Source organism: Alligator sinensis, unplaced genomic scaffold, assembly GCF_000455745.1.
Source record: "Alligator sinensis unplaced genomic scaffold, ASM45574v1 scaffold899_1, whole genome shotgun sequence".
Lineage (NCBI taxonomy): Eukaryota > Metazoa > Chordata > Crocodylia > Alligatoridae > Alligator > Alligator sinensis.
In genome coordinates this window covers 269,450-291,504 of record NW_005842614.1, presented here as the reverse complement: position 1 = coordinate 291,504, position 22,055 = coordinate 269,450, and the positions used below count along the sequence as shown (strand labels likewise).

General features: G+C 46.2%; 1 protein-coding gene across 1 annotated transcript in view; it reads left to right on the top strand.

The window, feature by feature from the left end:
- ASTN1 (astrotactin 1) overlaps nucleotides 1-22,055 on the top strand; it is a gene marked incomplete at its 5' end in the record, with an annotated part of 224,136 nt that overhangs the window by 106,494 nt on the left and 95,587 nt on the right. Inside the window, 5 exons of the mRNA XM_025214997.1 lie at nucleotides 5,568-5,961; nucleotides 7,812-7,958; nucleotides 9,069-9,176; nucleotides 13,701-13,850; nucleotides 14,289-14,456. Of these exons, the coding sequence (XP_025070782.1) occupies nucleotides 5,568-5,961; nucleotides 7,812-7,958; nucleotides 9,069-9,176; nucleotides 13,701-13,850; nucleotides 14,289-14,456 (967 nt within the window). The remainder of the gene's footprint in view (nucleotides 1-5,567; nucleotides 5,962-7,811; nucleotides 7,959-9,068; nucleotides 9,177-13,700; nucleotides 13,851-14,288; nucleotides 14,457-22,055) is intronic.

Sequence of the window (22,055 nt, the reverse complement as noted above, 5' to 3'; positions counted from 1 at the left end):
ACTGTTTTTCAGACTATGTGTTCTTGTTGGCCTTGTTGAGTTAGATAGCCTGTCTGCTTCCAAGCCTGTGTGACTAAGACTCAGACTTTTAGAAATCGGTTAACCCCTGCTGCCCATCCTGAACCATTCTAATGCATATACATATACCTATAAGCCAATTCCCCAAAAGCAAACCTTTAAATACCATTTCTAAGCCAACACACCGTACAGGGTTTCTCCCTAAAAATCCATTTGTTCCTTTTTGGACAGGAAGCTTGAGATCCTGTAGAGTGAAGTCAGCATTTAAAACCATCGCAGTCCCTAAAAAGCTAGGGTTACAGTGAGGGACTGATGTTTTAGATTTGAGTGCACACACTCGGCTGAATCAGGTCACAAGTGGAGTGAGAGGTGGCCTCTCATTTTCATTTTAGATGGACATTGACACACAGAAGTTTCCAGGTGGGCCTAGAGTGACAACTGGGGAGGCTTTGGGGTTTTTTTTGTTTTAAGAGCTAATGATGAGCAGTTGCTTAGCAACAGCGTTCAGCCCTCAGGTTTAGCCAAGGAGAGCTTGTTCTGATGGGTGCAATGTTACATGCATTATACCATGCAGGAGCGTGTGTGGGAGGGATTCTGTGGGAGAACCAGCGCGCACCTGCCTCACCTGGTTAGAGAACATGTCAGTTATCTTGCTCATGAAGTTTGAATTAATTAATGATCACTAGAGACTGCTTTAGCTAACAGCCAATGTCTTGGGTTAAGTAAACTCTTGGGTAGAAAGCGAAGGAGTTTCCAGAAAATGGTGATTGCCATGTTAATGGGCAGAACATCTAGTGATTATTACAGTTACACCAAAATATGTAATTAAATATTTAATCTCCCCCTCCCCCATCCCCTTTCTGGCACTCCCAAGTTAACTCCATCCCTGCAGCATCTCTACATGAGTGTAGGAAGCAACGAGCCGTGTGCCCAGGATCTAGATGTTGGTGTCCAAGCTGGATATTTTTATGGGGGAGGGGGTTTCTTCTCAGTGAAGCAGCTGTTGTTGCAAGGAGAGGAGATGGGTCCATAGGCAGCAGAGTCCATCTTTCAAAGCTGCTTGTGAAAGTGACCTGTGGGTGGATGTTTTAAAACAGTCAGTGCTTGAGCAGTAATCCAAGCAGTCTCTTGTAGGGTCTATGTAGCTTGACAATTCCTATAGCAGCCGTTGCACCACTGTCTCAGTACAGTCACTGGGAGGAGATGAAACTGGAACTGGATGTCTTTGGCTCACTGGGCGAAGATGGGACCCCAGAGAGAATCCTTTTTCCTCCTGAAATGATGGAGGGCTGGATTCTCAACTCCAACTGGTTGAGGACGTGAAGGACATGCAATTGTTTTGCACTTATGTTATCACTGCTTCCCTCAGTTCTGCCCCAGCAAGAGGCCTCTACTTCTTGGATATAAAACAGAGAGCCCAAGAGATTCCTCTCATTACACTCGGTCTTTAAACAGGAATGCTTATTAAATAAAATTATTACAGTTACAGCTGCAAACAGGCAAGCTTCTACACAACTTGTGTTCCAGCTTTGTCTCCCTTTTTTATTTAGCCAGGAGCCAAGTGCACTTAGTACTTTATGTAGTAGGCAGCGACACCTAGTGTTTGGATCACGTGCCTTGGTATGCAAGATGCAAGGTGGGTTTTTTTTGCTTTTATCTTTTACTGGACCAACTGCATAGTTGGGAGAGATGCTAAAAAGCTTTTGGGCTCAAAGTGGGATTTCAGAGATTTCACTGGGAAGAGATGGGATTTGAAGGGCACTTTGTACCCGAAAACTCTTCTGATATCTGGAATCAAGTGTACAGTTGATCCAATAAAAGATATTACCAAACCTCCTTTCCCCCTCTTTGCTTTGTGCGTATTTCCTGGACCGTCATGGGCACAGCAACACTCCAGTTCCGCTATGAGTAAACGTATTACTCCTGTAGTGGAGAAGCACTGGAGTACAGTACCATTACAGTGATCCACCTCACACTAGAGTCTGCAAGGAGGTAGTTCAGAGTCATTATGGGGAGTGGGGAAATTCTGTATTTTTGGGGTAGTCCTCAGTAGCCAGAGCCACAAGCTTCATGTGTTGGAGTCATAACGGAACAAAGAATTGGATTCCAGGTGCATCCTTACCAATGAGCCATTTAGAACTGCACTGACCCGACAGAAATTGAATGCCACATTTAAGCACCACAGAAATGTTTCCCTGCTGTTGTAACACTGCTCTGACTATGACTCGTTGAGAGATTCTGTGGGACTATAAAACTGAACCCAGAGCGACTGCTGTGTCCCAGCTAACAGCAGTGCCCTCTAAGTGACTGCTCCTTTGCTTAATCTGCTGACTTTTTTAAATTTTTTGGAAGGAAGGGAGGGTGCATTACATCTCCATTATACTGAGAATGAAAGAGGGTTAAAGCATAATGGCCATTAGAGAACTCTTTGCCAGCTGCTACTTCTGTTGCTCATTCAATAATTCCCTTAATGTTTTGTCCTAATGGAGCAGATTATTACTATTATTTTATTTTATCAAGATCACCTATTGCATAAAGAGGAGGAGGGAGACCAGAGCCAAGAATGGACATCAAGCTGTTAGCTGGCTCCCATGTATTTATTTCTATTCTTGGCAAGCAAGATTAAAAGGACCAGCATGTGTAGCTGACTTCAGCTCTGTCTCTGTGGCTCTCTCCAGCCATCACCCTGAACTGTAGCCTTGTGAATAAAACTGCTGGGACTAGGAGATCTAGCAGCAGTTCCTGACCCTGCTGCATAATCTCAGTATGACCCCTGGGAAGTTGCCTTGTTTGTCAGTGCCTCAGTTCCCCATCACTACTCTTTCCACCTTTCATTGATCTTGTCTATTTAAACTAAAGCTTTTTGGCATGAAGGTTGGTTCTTACAATATGTGTGCACAAGTGGCTGATGCAATGGGACCATGATCTTGGCTGGCACATTTTTCTTCTGCTTTACTATTATGTCAGCAGTAACACAGATTGCTCTTTTGTTTTTTTGTTTTTTAGCTTGATTCTATTTAATACTCATTGAAATTTCTGCAAGACACCCTCAAAATATCTCCCAAAGATTAAGAGTAACAGTGCTCAAGTCAACCAGAAATGAAACTGGGGGAGAAGGTGGGAGGAGTTGCTCAGCAGATTATTTGCATATAATAAATCTGATCTTTGCTTTCAGAGACTTAAGAAAATATTAAATCTTCATTAATGTCATATTTTTCACTTTAAAGTAACTGCTTCAGAGCTGGCACAGCATGTGCCTGCCTATAGCCAGGTCTGTGTTAGGCATGGTGTGCCAGCATAGCTGTCTCTCTATGAAATAGTTGTGTGCTCTTACTGTGGACATGTGTCATGCCATCAAGACTGAGTGTTTTGCTAGTCGACCTTTATTTTAGGCCCCTCCATGAAATGAACATACCAGTACCTTCTCACTGGTATGGCTGTGCCTGCACTAAAGGCTCTCACTTGCCCACTTCTGCTTGGTAAGGGAGCACAGCCCTTGCTGGCATAGTAATGCCAGCAAAAGTTGGTCTTTTTTTCCTCCTTAAGGTCCTGATTCAGCAAAGCACTTAAGCCTGTACATAACTTCAGGCTTGTGTTTTTAAGTTCCATTGAGGTCATTGGCCACGAAGCACATGCCTCAGTGCTTAACTGAATTGAGGCCACGGTGTCTAAACGCTAAATACAGACTGCAGTCTTATCTGTCTGGGCCAGGGCTCAGCTACATTGATGAGGTGAGCCTGCACTGTCAGCTGTCTGTTCTGTACCAATAATGTAGATAATAAATACACTCTCCAGGGCTGGCAGCTGGACACTGTTCACAGGCATTACAGTTCCTTTAAAAAGATGACTCAATACTGAAATACACCAATGCGATTTATGGACTATTCATTTTTTTTGTCTTTTTTTAATAACTTCTTAACTTCCCCTTGAGTCCAAATGTGAGTTTGCAGTGAGAGGAACCTGGGCTCGTCAGGTGGGGTCATGATCCATAAGCCGTTTTCCTCATTCTGGTGATTGTAGGCTCTCCCAGCCCAGGCAGGATTGTGACTGCAGACTTCTTATTTTTCTTTTGCTGAGAACTCCTTCCATTTCAAATGAGCCAAGAAAACAAAAATAGCCACACAATTGCTTGGGCAGCAATGGCACCTAGGAGGAGAAAAAGAGGATTAGATGACTTTGTTCTCATTCGGAAGGCACTTGCCTGCTACTCTGAGTGCTCCACCGAAAGAGAAAAGTGCTATCATCAATACAGCAAAGGATTGGAAATGGATATCCCAGCCCCCCACATATAGACTAATGGACTCTCCTGCTGCCTACCATGAACAGACACCATTACTCAAGGGAGGAGTTTTGTTTTCAGGAGCCTTGCATAGAGGTTCAGTATTAGGTCCCAGCTCTCATGTTATTAGGCTAACAAATACTAAAACAACTGTAAAATTGATGGCTGCTAGCCATTTCCATGTCTGTGGGTACAATCGGAGCCCCTGATCAGGGTGGGGCTTCATTTGCAGTGTCCGAAGAGGGGTCCTGCACCATCTACCCCACATTTCCCACCTCCCCTTTGGGCCTCGTACGGTTCTGTCCAATGACAGTGAGATGCATTGGGTACTCTGGTATTGCTGCTTTGCAACGAAATGTATTGCTGAGTCCTTTTTCCCAGAGCGCAGTAGAAATAAACAGGCAGTTTACCCGCTCCGTGATCCCCAAGTGTGCCAGGCCAGCACAGCCCTGACGTAAGATGACACAGTTCCCCATGAAGAGAACTCCCACTAGATGCTGTTCCCACCTATGCCGGGGTTAATTTTTGACCCCAAGGGGCCCAAGATGCATGCAAATGATTTGAGGCTAAATCCTCAGCTGGTACAAAGTATGATACCTCTGTAGGACTCAGCAGGATCTCTTACAACTAACTTCATCTCAGGATCTGGCCCCAACTTGCTGCACATATTTAAATACACAGTGCTAATGGTTGTAAACTGAGGTTTCCCACTTGCAAAAAAGGGATAATAGTGCTTTATTCCCCCTTTTTATGCAGAGCTTTGGAATCTGTCCAAACAGCACTTGCAGCTGCTGTTATAGTAATAAACAGGGCAGTTCTCTAACACCGGGCTGCTGGATTTCCCTGAGCTTTGCCCCTTTCATGGCCTGCTCCCAGGAGTGAATTGAGCAGGAGGAGAGCTGAGAGGGTGGTGGGGCCAGGTTGTAAGCCTAGTGCCTGCTGCTCATGTTGAAGGGTTTCCCACTGACAAAGCAGCTTGTGCCTTACAGCACTGAAAGCTCTGCTTTTGCAAGAGAAGAGAGAGCAGGCAGCACCAGTAGTGTTTGTAAGAAAGCATTTGCCCAGAGGCTGTGCTCTCAAATAGATACAGCACCCAAACATTAATCCTCATATTGGGAGTAATTAAACTTGTTCTAATAGGCTGGGGTGAAAGTTGTGATGTTCCCCTGTTCCCCTTTGGTTGTTTGTCCCACTTGCTGTCCAGCTACAGTAGCTGGGGGGTGTGGCTGTTAGTGGCTGCTAATACCTGTTGTTCTGGTCTCCTCTCCAGGGGGGAATGATTGCCTTGCTGCTGTCTATCCTGTGCCTGGTGATGATCCTCTACACCCGTCGGCGATGGTGCAAACGGCGTCGGGTGCCGCAGCCCCAGAAGAGTGCCAGTGCCGAAGCAGCCAATGAAATCCACTACATCCCCTCTGTCTTGATTGGGGGCCATGGGCGTGAGAGCCTGCGCAATGCCCGCGTGCAGGGGCACAACTCCAGTGGCACCCTGAGCATCCGTGAGACACCCATCCTGGATGGCTACGAATACGACATCACTGACCTGCGGCACCACCTGCAGCGGGAGTGTATGAACGGTGGCGAGGACTTCGCCAGTCAGGTTACCAGGACCTTGGACTCACTGCAGGGCTGCAATGAGAAGTCCAGCATGGATCTCACACCAGGTGTGTTGACAGGGGGACACACAATGTGCCCTCAGCATACTTCTCTGCTTCTTTCTGTCTGGGCTTGCCAGAGTTCTTTTCCTTTCCCTGTGTAAACAGGGCTGTTTCCAGCCCTGGGCTGTGGGTCATGTAAATGCCACCTCTTTATCCTTTCCACTGTGCAGGTTTTCAGACCTGACCCTAAAGCCACAGCAAAGACATCCAGGGCAGTCTGTAAAGCCATTCGTTTGTGGTTTTCCAGCATGTGGGGCATCAGTGAGGTGCCCTTGGAGCCCTGTTTGGGGCCCTCCCCATAGGTTAGAGCTCCCTTGAAGCCAGCTGCAGCAGCACATGGACAGCTATGGGCTGTGGCATTGCAGAGAGCACTGGTAGTGCTAAACACAGAGCCAGGCTGTCAGCATGGGCACCTATACCAGGACCTTCTCTTCCTGCACAGACACCTAAGCCAGCGTGTCGATTGGAAAAAGCAGTGTGTGATGTTTTGTCCAAATGCAGCTCTCCACCTCAAGTTTCACGCCCAGTCCTAGAAGCCTTTGCTCCTTGTGGAGCAAGGTGGGAGGGGTGAGAGAGAGACTTTTTGAACCTTTATTATAAATAAATAAATGTTAAAAACAAAAGGTGAGAGTCCAAAAACATGTGCCATCCCTCCCTCCAGGGGCTGAGCAAGAAACACTTGTCAGTCACAAAATGCTGTATCCCCAGAGACTGAAACCCCCAATGAGTGGCAAGAAGTTGTTGTAGAGGCAGAAGAACCCAAACTGTTCTGGGAGCTGCAAGGGAACCTTGGAAATCCAAGGACAAATCTTCCAAAGTTGCCAAAGGGACCTGACAGTCCTATTTATTTTAGCCACCCATGGAAATGGGCCACCCAGATTGTTTGGGCAGCTTGGAAAATCTCAGCCTGTGCTTTGTACCAAGTTATGGTGGCCAAATTAGATCCTGTCTACACAACGGCTTGTAGCAGTGATGTCGCTGGGTCAAGTGTCACTATTGGTGCAGGGGCCCCTTGTTTCTGTTGACCTGGTCATGCAGATAGATAGCTCTAAGTGTCCATTAGCAGACTCAGCAAGTTGCCTCCAAATAAAGTTGGAGTGTCCAGCCCAATTGCTAGCGTTTGTCAAGGAGGAAAGGGTCAGTTCTCTAAACCAACTTCTGGTCTTCCCATGATTGCTTCTCTTCTTCCCTGGTCCCCTGGGTGAGGGTGTGGGAAGAAGGATGACCCAGTCATGAGGGTAGTGGCTTGGAAGCTGGGACATCCAGATACAGTTCCTTGCCTTGCCACTGAAACTCTGAGTGATCTTGAGCAAGTCAGTTAATCTCCCTCTGTGGGACCCCTGGAGGAAGTATGCTAACATTAGGTTCCACCAGATCTGCATTGCCTCTTATGCCATTGACACCAAGGCTATGTTAGTATGGTGGACACAGAAGGAATTCCTTCCACTCAGGCTAGATGCCCGATGTGGTGTTTCGTCTGCCACAGACTCCTTGCTTGTTGGATTTACTGGTGGTAACAATGCACTGTTAGAGCCAGATGGCACCAGAGGGCAGGGATCTGTGAGCATGCTGCAGGTCACGATGGAGAGAGGCCACTTTCTGCCTATTTGCACCAGCCCATATGCTTTGGAGTTGGAAGAAACCTACTTCCCCTCCCTGCAGGGACCTCATCAGTTTTGCTGGCCGGACCATCATGTGAGATGTCTCTAGTCCCTGCTCCCAGACTCTTGGAAAGGATGCACATGCTTATTAATGATTTCTCTCTCACCTTCGTTTTCTTTTTTAAAGCCTTGTATTTATTTATTCATTTATTTGTTTTCTTCTGAAAGTTTTTGCATGAAATTCTTCCTGCGCAGGAAGCGACAATGCCAAGCTGTCCTTGATGAACAAGTACAAGGATAACATCATTGCTACCAGCCCTGTGGACACCAATCACCAGCAGGCCACCTTGTTGTCCCACACCTCTAGTAGCCAGCGGAAGCGGATCAATAACAAAACAAGAGGTAACCCTGGGAAGCAATAAGGGAAGGGCATGGACTTCTGTTCATGCAGCACAGCTAGATGCTCCTGAGACTTCATTTATGCTGAGGATTTGCCTCCATTTCAGCTGTTGGTGTAACTGCACCAATATAACCCAACCCAGTGCATCTGCAGCAGTGGAGCATGCCCCAAGAGGCTCTACTAGCACAAATGGTAGCTTTGTTGGGTCATGCTAGGCATCTGCAGAGCAGGGCAGAGTTCATGCTTTATGGGGCAGGGAGAGGGGGAGCCCTTTGAGTGTCCCATAGCAGCACCTTCTGGCTATCCACAGCCTGTGTTGGTGATAGTAATGCCAATGTGATAGTCTCAATAATGGTTCTGAAGTTGGGACAAGCATCTGAGTGATTTGAATGAACATGGGAAGTTCATCCCAACCCCTTGGATCTACACACTTGGTCTGTTACTCTCAAGGCTGCCATTTCTCACAGAGCTCATCAATACTTACTCTTACCTGGCTGGGAAATGCAGTAGACACTGCAGACACTGTCTGTGATGCTCGAACTTCTGGTCCAGACTGGGATCCACAAGTGCACAAGGAGAATGTGAAAAGCTAGCACAACTAGGGAAATAAGGAAGTGTAGCTCTTTTGCCCTCCAGCAAGAGGTCTGGCTTGGAGGGAAATGTCCAATAAATTTTACATTTCTAAATGGGCTATTTCAGAGGCTTTGAAGGGAAGCCTATACATTACTAACCATCCAGAAGGAGAGTGGCTGCAAAAGTAGGACCCCATAGTTGGGGCCAAAGTATGGGAGAATAGGGGGTATCTTTTGTAATGTGGTTGTTTCCTGTTCATAAAATACTAAGGGTGAGAGGCTATGATCTTGTGGCCTCTTAGCAAGACTCCTTACAGGGAGAGTTCCCAACTCAGCTCATACAATCCCAACAATTCTGTGTAGCCTGTGTTGTCCTGATGTCATAGTCAGGTAATTCCCACTGTCATGAAGAAATGCCTGGGGCTAGGACCTTGTCGGGGTAAAAGGCAAGTTAGGTTGACCAAGTTTATAGTGTGTTTCCAGTGTTTTGTACCTTATTTATTTGTTTTTATTGTGGGTTCTGTCTTTTTCTAACTATAGCTGGCTCAGCTTTCCTAAATCCCGAAGGGGATTCTGGCACAGAGGCTGACAATGACCCACAGCTGACCTTTTACACTGACCCATCCCGGAGTCGACGACGCAGTAGAGGTATGTGTTTCGGGTGGGGAGAAGGGAGGCTGCGCACGCACGTGTGTGTGTGTGTGTGTGTGTGAGAGAGTGAGAGAGAGCAAGAGAGAATGAGAGAGAGAGCGAGTGCGAGCGAGCGCAAGAACACCTGTGTGCACACTATGGTCAGGGAAATAGAGGTGCTGAATCAACAAGAGAAAAGATCCCTGCTGGGCATAGAGTCCTGCTAGAGTTGTTTCTCTGGGTGCATTTTCACATCTCAGTCCCTATCCAGCATGAAGGTTTCAAGAGATAGTTGTAAGTGCTCCTGGCCAAACTGGTCATGCCAGAATCAATAGTGAAAATGCTCATTGACTTCATTAGGGCCAGGACTTGGCCTTTATCCTTGCTGCCAACTTCTGCCACTCCCAGAAAGCAACGAAGTCCCCTGCAAAACGTTCAGCATAGAGTTGGAGGTTTTCCCCTTCCTGGGGCAGCTGAGTTCTGTTTTATCTTTTACCTTGTTATTCCTTAGCTGGCTCCATGTTACAAATGTGCAGCCTTGTGGGTTCTTTATAAACACCAGCTGTGGCTGTGATTTCCCCCCTTCCCCCCACTGAATTATTTGTGGTATAGGTCAGGAATCCAAGCCAGAGTGGATTTTCACAATTCAGAAGATGCTTATGCTATCATCTAATCCTTAACCAGTCAGCCAGCTGCATAATGTTATTTGGTAGATCTTCTCAGTAGAGGATGAAATACATTCAAATTTTGCTGCAGGCATCTCCCTGGATCTGTTGTATATTAATGAGTAACATGCTTCAAAGAGTGGCCTCTGTGCCTCTCTGTTTGGCATATTACTGCTGTTGCTTTAATAAAACAATCTCCAGCAGGTAAAGGAAACCAGTTGAAAAAATGCCATTTATTGTCAGTCTGTCATCAGCAATGGGCAATATGCAAGCAGAGAGAAGGCAACAGAGCCTGACTTGAAAGCAGCGAGCAACAATTATAAGAACCCACCCTTTCTGTATAGATGGGAATATGAAACTGAAATGTTTGAAGTATAATTGACCACGCCATCCATAAATAAAATGACAAACACGGTTGTTCTTACATGAGTTTTTTTATGTCTTGTGCCTCAGCCACAGAGGACCTTCAAAATAGGGACTGAAACCTTGAACTTGATTCAATATTCTGTGGGAAGGAAAGGAAAAAAAACAGGCTTGACTACTCATGGCAGCCTGTTACCTAAGAGTCATGCTACAGCATTCTGCATTAACAGGGATTTCCAAAGAGTGGAAGGCTTTATGCGTGGGTGTTTTTCATTGGTGGGTTCCTGTTGACTGCTAGCAGGGGCAAGCATAACTGAGGCCAGCTTACCATCCACCAAGGAGGAATGGAGTCTCTTAACCAACTGGGATGGTAGAAGACATTAGTCATGGATGCTGCTGCATAAGAGTTTAGCATCTGGGGGTACATCTACATATGTGCAATTAATGTGCCTGCATTTTATGTGGAGCAAATTTAGGCATATTAAACTGGGCCCCTGCACACATCTGAACATGCAACTGTCAGGAGCAAATTTGCTGCCGTGGGGAGCAGTTCAGTTTATGGCTGCCCTTGCCCTGCTCTGCCTGCCTGCAGCAGCTAGGGGAAGCTCCAGGCTCCCCCAGGTGCTAGCCCAGGGCTGTCAGGGAGTATGGGGGCTGGTCCCGATCTCTGTGGGCAGCTGCCTCCCAGTCTTGTGGAGATCAAGACCCATCCAACATAGCTGGGAGGCAGTGTGCTTTCCAGCTGGGACAGCTTTCCCAGCCACATGGAAATCTGGATGGAATCTCATCTCCACATGGCTGGGAAGCTGCATCTTGCTGAGCTGGGACAGCTGTCCTTGCTCTCTGTGGCCCCCTGCTGCTTAGGCTGACTGGGAGTAATTTGCTTCCAGTCAGCATCTACGTGTGTACTTCGGTGCATTAGTTTAATGTGCCGATTTCTAGTACCTGTATCTACAGATACTAGAAAATGGTGCATTAGACTATTCTACTATGCAGTAATTACTGCGCATATGTAGACGCTAACGCTTTACTGCACATTAAATTATGCACAGTATGTAGACACAGCCAGTGGGTAGTTAGAGTACCCTTAAATCATAGGCTGAATTTACCAGTTACATGTGTGTAACTTCTACCAGAGAAGACTTAACAGCCATGGCACACTCGTCACAATACTTTCCTCTGTCCCCAGTGTCACCTTTGTCTTGCTCAGGTGTTGTATCAGCTACTTATTCTTAACTCTAGAGCTGGTTGTATCTTGGTACTGGACTATCTTGTTGGCAGTGATAGGGATGCATGTGGGGAATGATGGGTAGAACATGTGTCTTTTGTCACTTGAGTCAGCGTCATCTAACTAGTTAATTGAATGGCTGCTGAGGATAACAATAAGGACCAGAGAGAGAAATGATTCTTGTGAAGATGCAGGTTCCCATTGCTACCCACTAGGTACATCCCTTTGGGAAGTACCTGGACCATTTTAGTGCTTTACTTGGGACATCTACCACCTTGGTCTTGTGAAACAGCAGTCTCTCATGGTCAGGAGTGTCCAGCGCTGCAGAGAATTCCAGGACTATGAGAACAGATATTTTCTCCTTTGTGTATTGATAGGAAATCATCCAGCAGTGCCATTCAAGATGGTTTTACCATCCCGTTCTGACCTGAATCCAGTTTTTGGTGGGTGCAGTATTCTGAGCTTATAATTATCTTTTGACTAGCTCCTTTGAACTTGCTCAGGAATGGCAGGCTTGAATACTGGGAATTAACTAGCAAGAAACAATGTATATACAGTAAAATCTAACAGTATTGGTAGTCCTATATCAAGGAGGAAGGAAAGAGACCCCCTTTTTAAACACTTTGGCTACTTCAGTTCAGAGTACCTCCTGTTCCTCATTATTCTTTCCCAATCCTGGAGAGGTATTATGAGCTGAAGTTGGAAGTTTTGTCCTGGGAGTCACCAGATTGTAGCAATTAAGATGTATGGCAAGTCAGAGTTGGAGTATAAATTTTTAGGCATATGTCTTTGATAAGAAGTCCAAGGAAGTCAGACTCAAGCTTTTAAAGGCAGATGAACTCAGACCTAAGTAAGTTTTCTCTGTGTGACTCCTTCAGATGAGCTATTAAAAGCCAAGGTCCTATTTGCCCTGGACAGTCAAGATCCTGTGGCACCTATTCTCTGGAGCCTAGGAAGTTGCTATCATTGAGAAACAAATCCAAAAAAGGCCAGAAAGGTGAAAAAAAATTGAAGCCCGCATCTGTCTTTTTTCTGATTGTCTCTGACCTGCTTTAAAGTCAAGCCAATACAATGGACTGGTATATACAGTAGTGTTGTGAAAGAACCTAAACTTTTGTGTAACCAGCCATTGAAGAAGAAAAGAATCATCATCAGTAGAGATGTTGGAAGTGGGGGCTGAATTCTGCTCTCATGCTGGTGCATAATTCAAAGTGGCTTCAGAGAATGACTTTACTGGACTTATTCTGGGTTTACAGATTTGCTACTGAGAGAAGAATTTGGACCAGTTTCCTTTTCAGAAGGTTTTGGGGAGGGGAGTGGGAATTGACCTGATGTCTTGGCCTCAAAATGTACCCTCCTCTCACTGGAAGGCAGTGTGCTATTTGGCCATCTTCCTACTACTGTGTTGTCTATTACACACAGCACTTGAGGATGAAGTGATGATACCTGGTGTAATTTGTAAAGTGATTTGGGGTGAGCATCATTTATGTAGGTGTGAGGCAGATTTCTGTGTGATTTCTAACTAGCCATTTCCTCCCTAAATCTGGGTACCATGACATCCTGAAGAATAGCTTCTTTCGCGTGCATGTACTCACATTACATGATGCCTCAAAACAGCTCTCTCCATGCCTGAAGGATTGTAATAGCTGTTAGGCCTCAGTTTAAGAAAGTTTTAGGTGGTTTTACCCTCTTTCCCCTACTCCCATTACATCATGGAGTTGCCTTTTTCCCTGCTCAGGTATTGGGCCAAATGTCAGAGAGGGGACAGGTAAGAGATTACAGGATTCCCAGCTGCTGGAGGATGTGAACAGAAGCTGTCACTCTAAACTTGTAGCTGAGACAGTGACAGAACCAATTGTAAAAGCTGAATAGGTTTAAGCAGTCCATGAAGCACCATTAATAACCCTTGGGAGCCTGAAGTGTGCAGACTCATGGGCTGATAGCAAGGAACACTACAGCAAGTGTTTAAGGGCACAGCCACTTTGTTATTAGCAGCACTACCTCCCTACCACCCCAGAACAGCTCAAAGAAAGCTGCAGGCTCTCTAGTTATGATTCTTTGATCCCAAAGGGGTTTTGGGTGGATAAAGGGATAAGGTTTTGCTTGGGAAGATGGCCTCCCTAGGGTCTTCTCTGCTGCATCCAAAGCTATTGACAAGAAGGTGGGAGTGTGTGGAAGGAGACGGAGTTGGGCATCTCTCAGGACTATATTCTAGTGATGCTGATGTAAGAAGTTGATGCTGCGACTCTGATGTCTCTGCTCTGTATCTCTCTTCTGCTGCTCCAGTGGGCTCACCCAGGAGTCCTGTGAATAAGACCACTCTGACTTTGATAAGTGTCACCAGCTGCGTGATCAGCCTGGTGTGCTCGTCCCACATGAGCTGCCCACTCATTGTCAAGATCACCCTGCATGTTCCTGAGCACCTCATTGCTGATGGTAAGCAAGCATCTCCCTCTTTCTTCCTCCCTTCCCTCTCTTCCACTGCTCCTCCCACTGTCTGACTAAGAGGGGAGTGGTCAAGGGGTTATGCTGAATCAAAAGTGTATGGGTCTGCCAAGCCCCACCTCTGGCATACTGAGTTCCTTCAGGCAAGTGGAACATTATGATGCTGAACAATTGTCATATGGAACTTGATGTGAGTGGAATACTCCAGGAGAGCCTGATCGTTTTGGGAACACGGTCTGAAATTATGGGCAGGAGCAAAGGCCTCCCTTTCTGGGTCACCATCCTCAGCACAGAGGCTGTATGTGTGGGGAAGGTTTATTCCTCTTACATTTGATTTGAAAAGGACCTAGTTATTGCAATGGGTTTGAGGGGAGCTTCCTGTCTCTGTGACGGTAGTTCCAGCCTTTCCACTCTTTGCTTCTCTTTCAGGGAGCCGCTTTATCCTGCTGGAGGGCAGCCAACTGGATGCCAGCGACTGGCTGAACCCAGCACAGGTTGTCCTCTTCTCCCAGCAGAACTCCAGCGGGCCCTGGGCATTGGATCTGTGTGCCCGACGACTTTTGGATCCATGTGAACACCAGTGTGACCCAGAAACTGGTATGTGGGAACTGTCTCTCTTGGCCTGAATGGGATCAGTGAGATTAACTACTGGTCATTTATGACAAGTTTGGCCTTTGGGGTCATTTTAAAGGCTACTGATTTGTATCTGTATGAAGAGCACCTTGTGAGTGCATAGTCTAGTGGGCACCTTGCTCCTGTGGGTGAAATTTTTGGTACGGACTTGAAAACTTGACCAAGTCTTCCTGATCCTGATCAATAAAGGATCAGGTGCGTGTTTATATTAGATCCTTCATTATTTTGACAACACTGATAGCTTTCTGTGAGGGATCCCTCATTTCTATCCCCTTTCCCAAAGTGCTTGTAAAGGGAGGACTCAGATGTAACAAGACCAGGTCTACCTGTGAGCTATGAGAAAAGTCCCTATACTCTTTGATTGGTATTTCATGCCACAGAATGAAAAGTAGATTGCTGAGGTCCCAGTGCAAGGCTTTGAACCTTCTCTCTATTGTTCTGCAAGAGGAGGGAAGTGAGGCTTGATTCAGGACTGTATCTTGCCTTTGTTCCCTTCCATTTCTATACAACTATAGCTGTCATTCAAATAGGTAGAGCTCTAGCCACAGCCTGTAAGGAGGGGGAGTACAGTCATTCACCATTTGTGAGTGGAAAAGGAATATGAGCAACATGGATGCAGGTGTCCCATCCACATGGTGCATGAAATTAACCTAGTACACATCATTAACGCCGTGTACTGTGCATAATGCTAGCACAAGAATACAGGGATGTAGATCAGGCTACTAGGCCTTGAGGTAGCAGTCAGATGGAGAAATTCAGGACACCTGTAGCTAGCTAAGCTGAGATGCACAGGGCACGGCTACATTACCTCTCTGCTGTGCCTGAGAGCCCTGCTGTGAAGCATGTTCCATCCATTTGCTCCTGGTTTGCATGGGCCACCCCCCCCAGTGATGAGAGAATTTAACTGTAGCATGGAGCACGTGTCTAATGTGGCTCTGTCTGTCTGGCCTGGCTGTGCTTCTTGATATGTGCTCAGGGCTGCCATAAAGCAGTTGTGCTGGCTTATTTCCAGGAGGTAGCATGTGCAGAGCAGAAGCGGGTGAGCAAGCCACACTTCACAGCGGCGTTCTGGGAGCAGCTAGAGGTGGTGTTACTGAGCCCATAGTGTCATGATGAGAGCCAGGTACTTGGGGGAGTTGGGGATAGGGAGCAAAGGGACTAAGTCTCCCACGTTTGGGAGGTGTTCTGGGACAGGAGCTGGTATTTCCTTTTCCCCTTGGCCCCTGCAGCTCCCAGTGCTTTGTAGCTCATCACACCGCAGTCCTGTTGCTTTGGGATGTGCCCCATCCCCGGCTGGGAAGCAGCTCTCTCTGCACCTGCCAGTACACTGTGGCCAGCATTACCTTCCATTGTGTTCAGGTTGCAACTTGGCCCAAGTACATTAAGGTGTATCAATGTTTTTGGCAGGGAAGTGGCTGAGGGAAGGTGAATTTTGTCAATTCAATGCATCCCACAGCTGCCTCTGCCAGCTGGGTACAGCCACAGGCTACAGCTTCCTTCTATCTCTGGCAAATCCCAAGGAGGGACAGTGATAGAAATGCTGTCTGCCTTCCCCCAGGCCAATCTACCTTTCTGCGTAAGAGGCCTTTCTGCTGCAAGGTGCTATCCACAGCTGCAGGGACTCCGGCCCAGTGGCTACTATGGAGGAGGATGCGGTGCCAGAGGGAGCTTAGCTTTCTAAGGTGGGATTTTCAGAAGCTCTCAGTGCTGGCCTTTCTCTGCTCCCATTGGATCAGTGGAATTATTACCAATGATTTAGAGTTCAGCTGCTGATATTAGTGAGAGCTGCGTCAGGTTGTTGCTGACCGCTTTGAAAATCCTACCTTGAGTTCTTTGATGTGAAGGTGTTCATGAGCAGAATATTGCTGTGGCACCAATTTTTTTGTGCTAGTTATGGGCCAGAGCCACAGCTGGCGTAAATCAGTGCAGCTCCATCGGAATCTGCTTCATTGAACTTGATGGAACAGGCCTGAATTGGAAGGAGCATTGCCCACCTACAGCAGCTGAGATCTGTCTGTCTGTGTCTGTCTTTCCCCTCTTTGTAACTCCCAAGTGGTAATGCAGAATATTGGATAATCACATGTAGTCCACAAGCCATGATGTCAATGGCAGAAATGCAGATAAGGCAACCTCATGTGAGACGCAACCCATCCCTTCCCAGGACAAAGGTGCATCCTCTTTTTGTAGTAATTAGATGTAGCCAGGCCTGAAAGAAAGAGGAATGCTGGACAAATTGGCCTCCAGGTTAGAACTTTTGCAGCAGGGCTCCATCACTCGAGGTAGTGTACTTCAACGGAGAGGGCAAAGCTGAGATGCACTTAAAACAAGTGAATCAACCCAGGAGGTGACAGCAGGGAGTTAAGTGCTCCAGTGACTTTGTTCTTGCTGCTGCTTTGTTCCGGGAGAGCTCTTGCCATTTCTGAGTGATACGGTCAACTTCAGATATGGTCATTCTTTCTGAGTGATATGGTCAACTTCAGGTTCATTGCAGTAAAAACTTTTTTTAAAGCTCCCTCCATGCTTCTATTCGTTGTCTCCATAATAAACAGGAAGTGTAGGAGACTGTTTTCATACCAACCTCCGACTTCCAACACTGTGTTGTATTTTTTTAATCTACTGTCTCACTGAAAAGCATCATCACCCAAGACCACAGGCTGCCTCTGCACTATTGGTCCCTTTGATGTCTACCTATCAAGGGCCAAGGGCAAGCGACTGCATTGTAGTTGAGCAAGCTGAGAGCTTAGGGAGGGCCTGAGCCAGACGTCCCAGCACTGCTGGGAGGAGGCAGGACCCCCTGCTATTTTGCAGTTGTTCTGCTCCTTGTTTTTTCCTTTAGTGAAATCATCCATTCTGATCAAAATGCGCATATGTCTCTCATTGTCCCTAGTGCCTCATCTGGGTTCATTCCCAGTTATTCTTTCTCTCACAGTTTGCTTTTGGGTGTGATCTGCACTGCAGTAACAAAACCTTACAAAACCTTTCTGTATAAGAAAACAATGTCACAGTATTTTACCATAAAGCTGGGCCAGATTCAAGTCTCAGTGTCCTTACTGTGGTGTGAGTCTGGAGTACTCCTGCCACAAGAAGTGTGGATGTGTAAGGGGAGGTAATATGCATTTTTCTGGTTAATGCTGCACACATTTTGGCAAGTTGGTTACTGTGAGCCTGATTCTCCCTTGGCATGGACTATGTGCATTGAATTCAGTGGAGCCAGATCACTTGTATCGGCTGAAAACCTGCCCCTTGGCCTCCTTTTAGTTTTTGTTTTGCCTGTTGAAGTGAGAGGAGATATAGCACTTATGATACAAGGTCAGCTGAACTACATGCTGCCCTGTGTGCAGTTCACCATTTCTCCACTGAGCCACCAGAGTCCCAAGTGAATATTGTGCTGGGGATTGTTGTGTCTAGAGATTGAAGCCCTCTCTTCATCCATGGACAAGCAGGGGGGGCATTAGCTTCACCTTGCTGCAACTTGTTCCCAGCTTGAGAGAAGCTCTTCTTGGTCTGATGGCAGTTCAGGCTCCATGCCTCATCCTCTCTGAGCAAGCTGTGCCTAGGTACACCAGCAATAGGATGGTGCTCACCAGCTTATTTCAGGGAAATACTGAGACATATGCTCAGTGCTCCCCTGACTCTTGGGAGTGGTTGATGTCTCTAGTGGGTTATGGAATAGAGAAAATCCCACACAATTTACTGATTTGTTTTGATGCACTGGCTGGGGGAGTAGTTAGCTGATTGCACGATTTCACAATGATTACACACTTAATTTATACAACACAATTTTATTTTAAAACTCTTTGCTACGTATATAACACTGCTTAGCTTTAAGAAACACCACAAACATTAAAAACACAATAATTGCATATATCAGAAACAATGCTCCAAATGCACTTCCTTCCCAAACAATGCTATAAGAATTAGTGTTACAAAAACAACTACAATTACAACTAAAAGTTAAATTTGAATCAATACTGTTATTTTTCATAATACACTTACAATCCTAGAATTCCGAGAAGCCAAATACCAAAATATGGTTTCATTCCTCAGTAGTACAATTTAATGGGTTGGCCTCAGTAGTACGGTTCAATAGGCTGGCCTCAGCAATACGATTCAATGAGCTGGGCTCACCAGTGATAGGACTACGTCCCCTTCCTTCAGTCCCTTTCGGGCGCTCCGCGGCTTCAGCGTGAACTAAGGGATTCGTGTTCACGGAGAGGCTTGATTAGGCGATCAATCTAATCAGAACTTATACTTGCGATTCTTCCTTCGTTGTTCTGCAAGTGAAGTCACCTCCAAATTGGGACAGTAAGTTACAGGTTTTTATTGAGTGAGCTGCCGTCATTGGGCTCCTCCTACTCAATTTATCATACCTCCCAAATTTGGGCTCGGATCTTACTCAACAGAAATTACCTTTGTTGAGCATTTTTTAAATTATTCTTGGGGAGACTTCCATATCACTGTAAATACTTTTTTCTTTTTACCAGTCTGGTTAAAAGGCCTTAGGCTTTGATGTCTCGGAATTTAGGACATTTGCTTTCTTTGTAAAAAACTTCTAAAGGTACAATTTAGATTAAGGTTTTAGGCGAAGTCAGGACATTTCGCACGTAGCTCCAAAACAATGAGCTAGATAAGGAGATAGATCCTATCTTCTTCCTGAAACTGGCTAATGGGCAACCTTTACAAACATTCAAACTATTTCATTCAATATGACAGTTGACTGGGGTTGGGTTTGATCCATGATGCAAAGATGCAAGTTTCCATTTTCAAGCAGTGGTTACATCTCCATATCTCTTTCTAGACATGCTATGCTATCCACAGCCTTTCTCCCCATATTCAAATTAATAAATTGCTCTCTTCCCACTTTTATGCTGGAGCAACCCCCACTGGGAACAGCTGCAGGTAGAAATCAGCCTCCTCCTCCTTTGTTGTTGTTGTTGCTGATGATAATGCACTAGTCTCGAGACTCTCCAGCCAGAATCAGGGGCTCTGTTGTGTCAGGTGCATGTGGGGAGCAGCCCATCCCCCAAAGACACAGTCTAAATCTAGAAGGGTGATCCTTCCCCTCTATGCAACACTGGTCAGGCCGCAGTTGGAGTACTGTGTCCAGTTCTGGGTGCCGCACTTCAGGAGGGATGTGGACAACATGGAGAGGGTCCAGAGGAGGGCCACCCGCATGATCAGGGGGCAGCAGGGCAGGCCTTACGAGGAGAGGCTACAGGACCTGAACCTGTTCAGCCTCCACAAGAGAAGGCTGAGGGGGGATCTAGTGGCCGTTTACAAACTCCATGCAAAAGTCAGAGGGGACCAGCAGGCACTGGGGGAGTCCCTGCTCCCCCGAGCACTGCCAGGAGTGACTAGAAATAACAGTCACAAGCTGGCAGAGGGTAGATTCAGGCTAGACATCAGGAGGCGCTACTTCACTGTCAGGGCGGCTACGACCTGGAACCAGCTTCCAAGACAAGTGGTGCTGGCTCCTACCCCGGGGGTCTTTAAGAGGAGGTTAGACGAATACCTCACTGGGGTCGTTTGACCCCAGTACTTTTTCCTGCCATGGCAAGGAGTTGGACTTAATGATCTGCTCAGGTCCCTTCCGACCCTACCAACTATGAAACTATGAAAAGAGTGGAGGTGTCTTGTCTCAGTTCTACAGGTCAGGATTTGAAGGACACAGAGGCTAAGTGACTTGCCCAAGGTCACATGAGAAGTCTGTGGCAGAGCCAGGAAATGAACCCTAGTCTTCTGAGTTCTTAACCAGTCTCTCAACTGCAAAGCATCATCTCCTCTTTGTAGAGAGTCAGGCAAACTCTGCACTGATGCACACCCAGCACAGTTTCAGTGAGTTTGCTGGGGTTGCTCCATGCTTAAGCCACTATCAAATGCAGAGCAGTCTCTCCTGTCTGTTCAGTTTGTACCTGCAGACTGTCTTGGACTCTTCCTGTCTTTGCAGTTACGACTCACTTCTCTGTTGGATGCCTCTGCTTGCTACAGAATCAGCGTTCCATGCATTCACAACCATCTGTCACAGCAGATGCAGCCCCTCCAACACTCCTTGCTTGGGGAAGCATTAGACATCCGTTACAAGGCGGGGGAGTAAAATCCAGAGACCTTACATATATATCTTATAGGTGCATGGCCCTTTAATAGCAAGAGGTTGCTTTGTCTTTATGGACTTCATACTCTTTGGGCAGTATTGACTCTGGGCTATACTCTCTGCTGCCTAACTTATACTCAGAGCAAACTGACTCAGAGTAAGTCTGTGCTGCAATTAGCCATCTAAATCAGGGCTATGTGAACTGATTCTGATGGAGTATCCAAGGAGAGCCTTTGCCCCAAACTCATACTGCAGCCATCCTTCCCACAAAGACTCTGGTGTTTTGGATTCAGCCATGAACAAGGGATGAAGTTGACCTCTTGGAGCTGACGTGGGAATTCAGGGGCATGCACATCTTCCATTCATGGCACTTGTTGTTTGTTGGGTAGTTTCCTCTGCACTCCATTCACAGAGAAGAAGCACCTATTACACCTCCTAGCTGCAGGTCATCTTTAGTGCCAACTGTAACTGCTTCCCTGACCCCTGGCACCTCCAGTTCCAATCCACAGTCCCAGCCAAGATGGTAGCCATCTAGTAGACTTTTGCATGGAGTTGATTTCATCCAGGTAGTGGAAGTAGTTATACCATTTAAGGTTACCTGACCCTTATAGTATTTGAGGGCTGAATGGAAATAAGGAATAGTGGAAAGCTTATAAGCGAAATAGAATTTTGTACAGTCCATTCTATATTTTAATGTGTCATCAATCAGGCATTTTACTTTCATTTAAAATAAATCCAGTGGGAGGAAAATAGTAGCATTAGTATTGCACCAGAATCAGAAAGCTGGCCATGACTTGGATGTCTAAAGGTAGGCTCATAAATCCATATCTGGGTTCCTAAGTAACAGCCTGATTGTTTTCAAAGGCACTGGACAACCGCAAACCAGTCATGTAAGGCAGGCTATTAGACAGAGTGTCTAAATGTCGATTTAGGAATCTAACTTAAGTGTCTAACGTTTGAAAATGTTAGCCAAAAATTCCCAGAGCTACTGTCACAGGACCATGTAAGGTATATTGTAATATAAGATATAAATGTGTAAGCCCAATCAGCAGTCATTACATACACAATCTTAATTTGATCAAAGGCAACTTTACTCTTAATTGTGGGTTTCCCTGCCACATGTGCATTAAATTTCTCCATTGTTACATTGTCTGTAGCATTTTCTGCTACTAAAGCATTTAAACACATCCGTGGCTTTGGGCCTGTAAGTAATCCCATCGCAGTCCTTACAGTTAAGTGTGTGCTTAAATATTTTGCTGGACTGGGAGTTAAACCAATTTATAAATATTAATTAACCAAGAGTCCAGTCAGCTTAGTACACAGCTCAGGGCAGGAGCCAGGAAGGGAGTAAGGGACTTCACCTCTTTGTGCAGCATATATTGGAGTCAGAATTACAACCCGGATTCTCAAGGGAATGAAAGGACTGTGTGCTTCCTGTTGCCCTGGGGAATGCTCCAAAGAGGGTAGGGAAA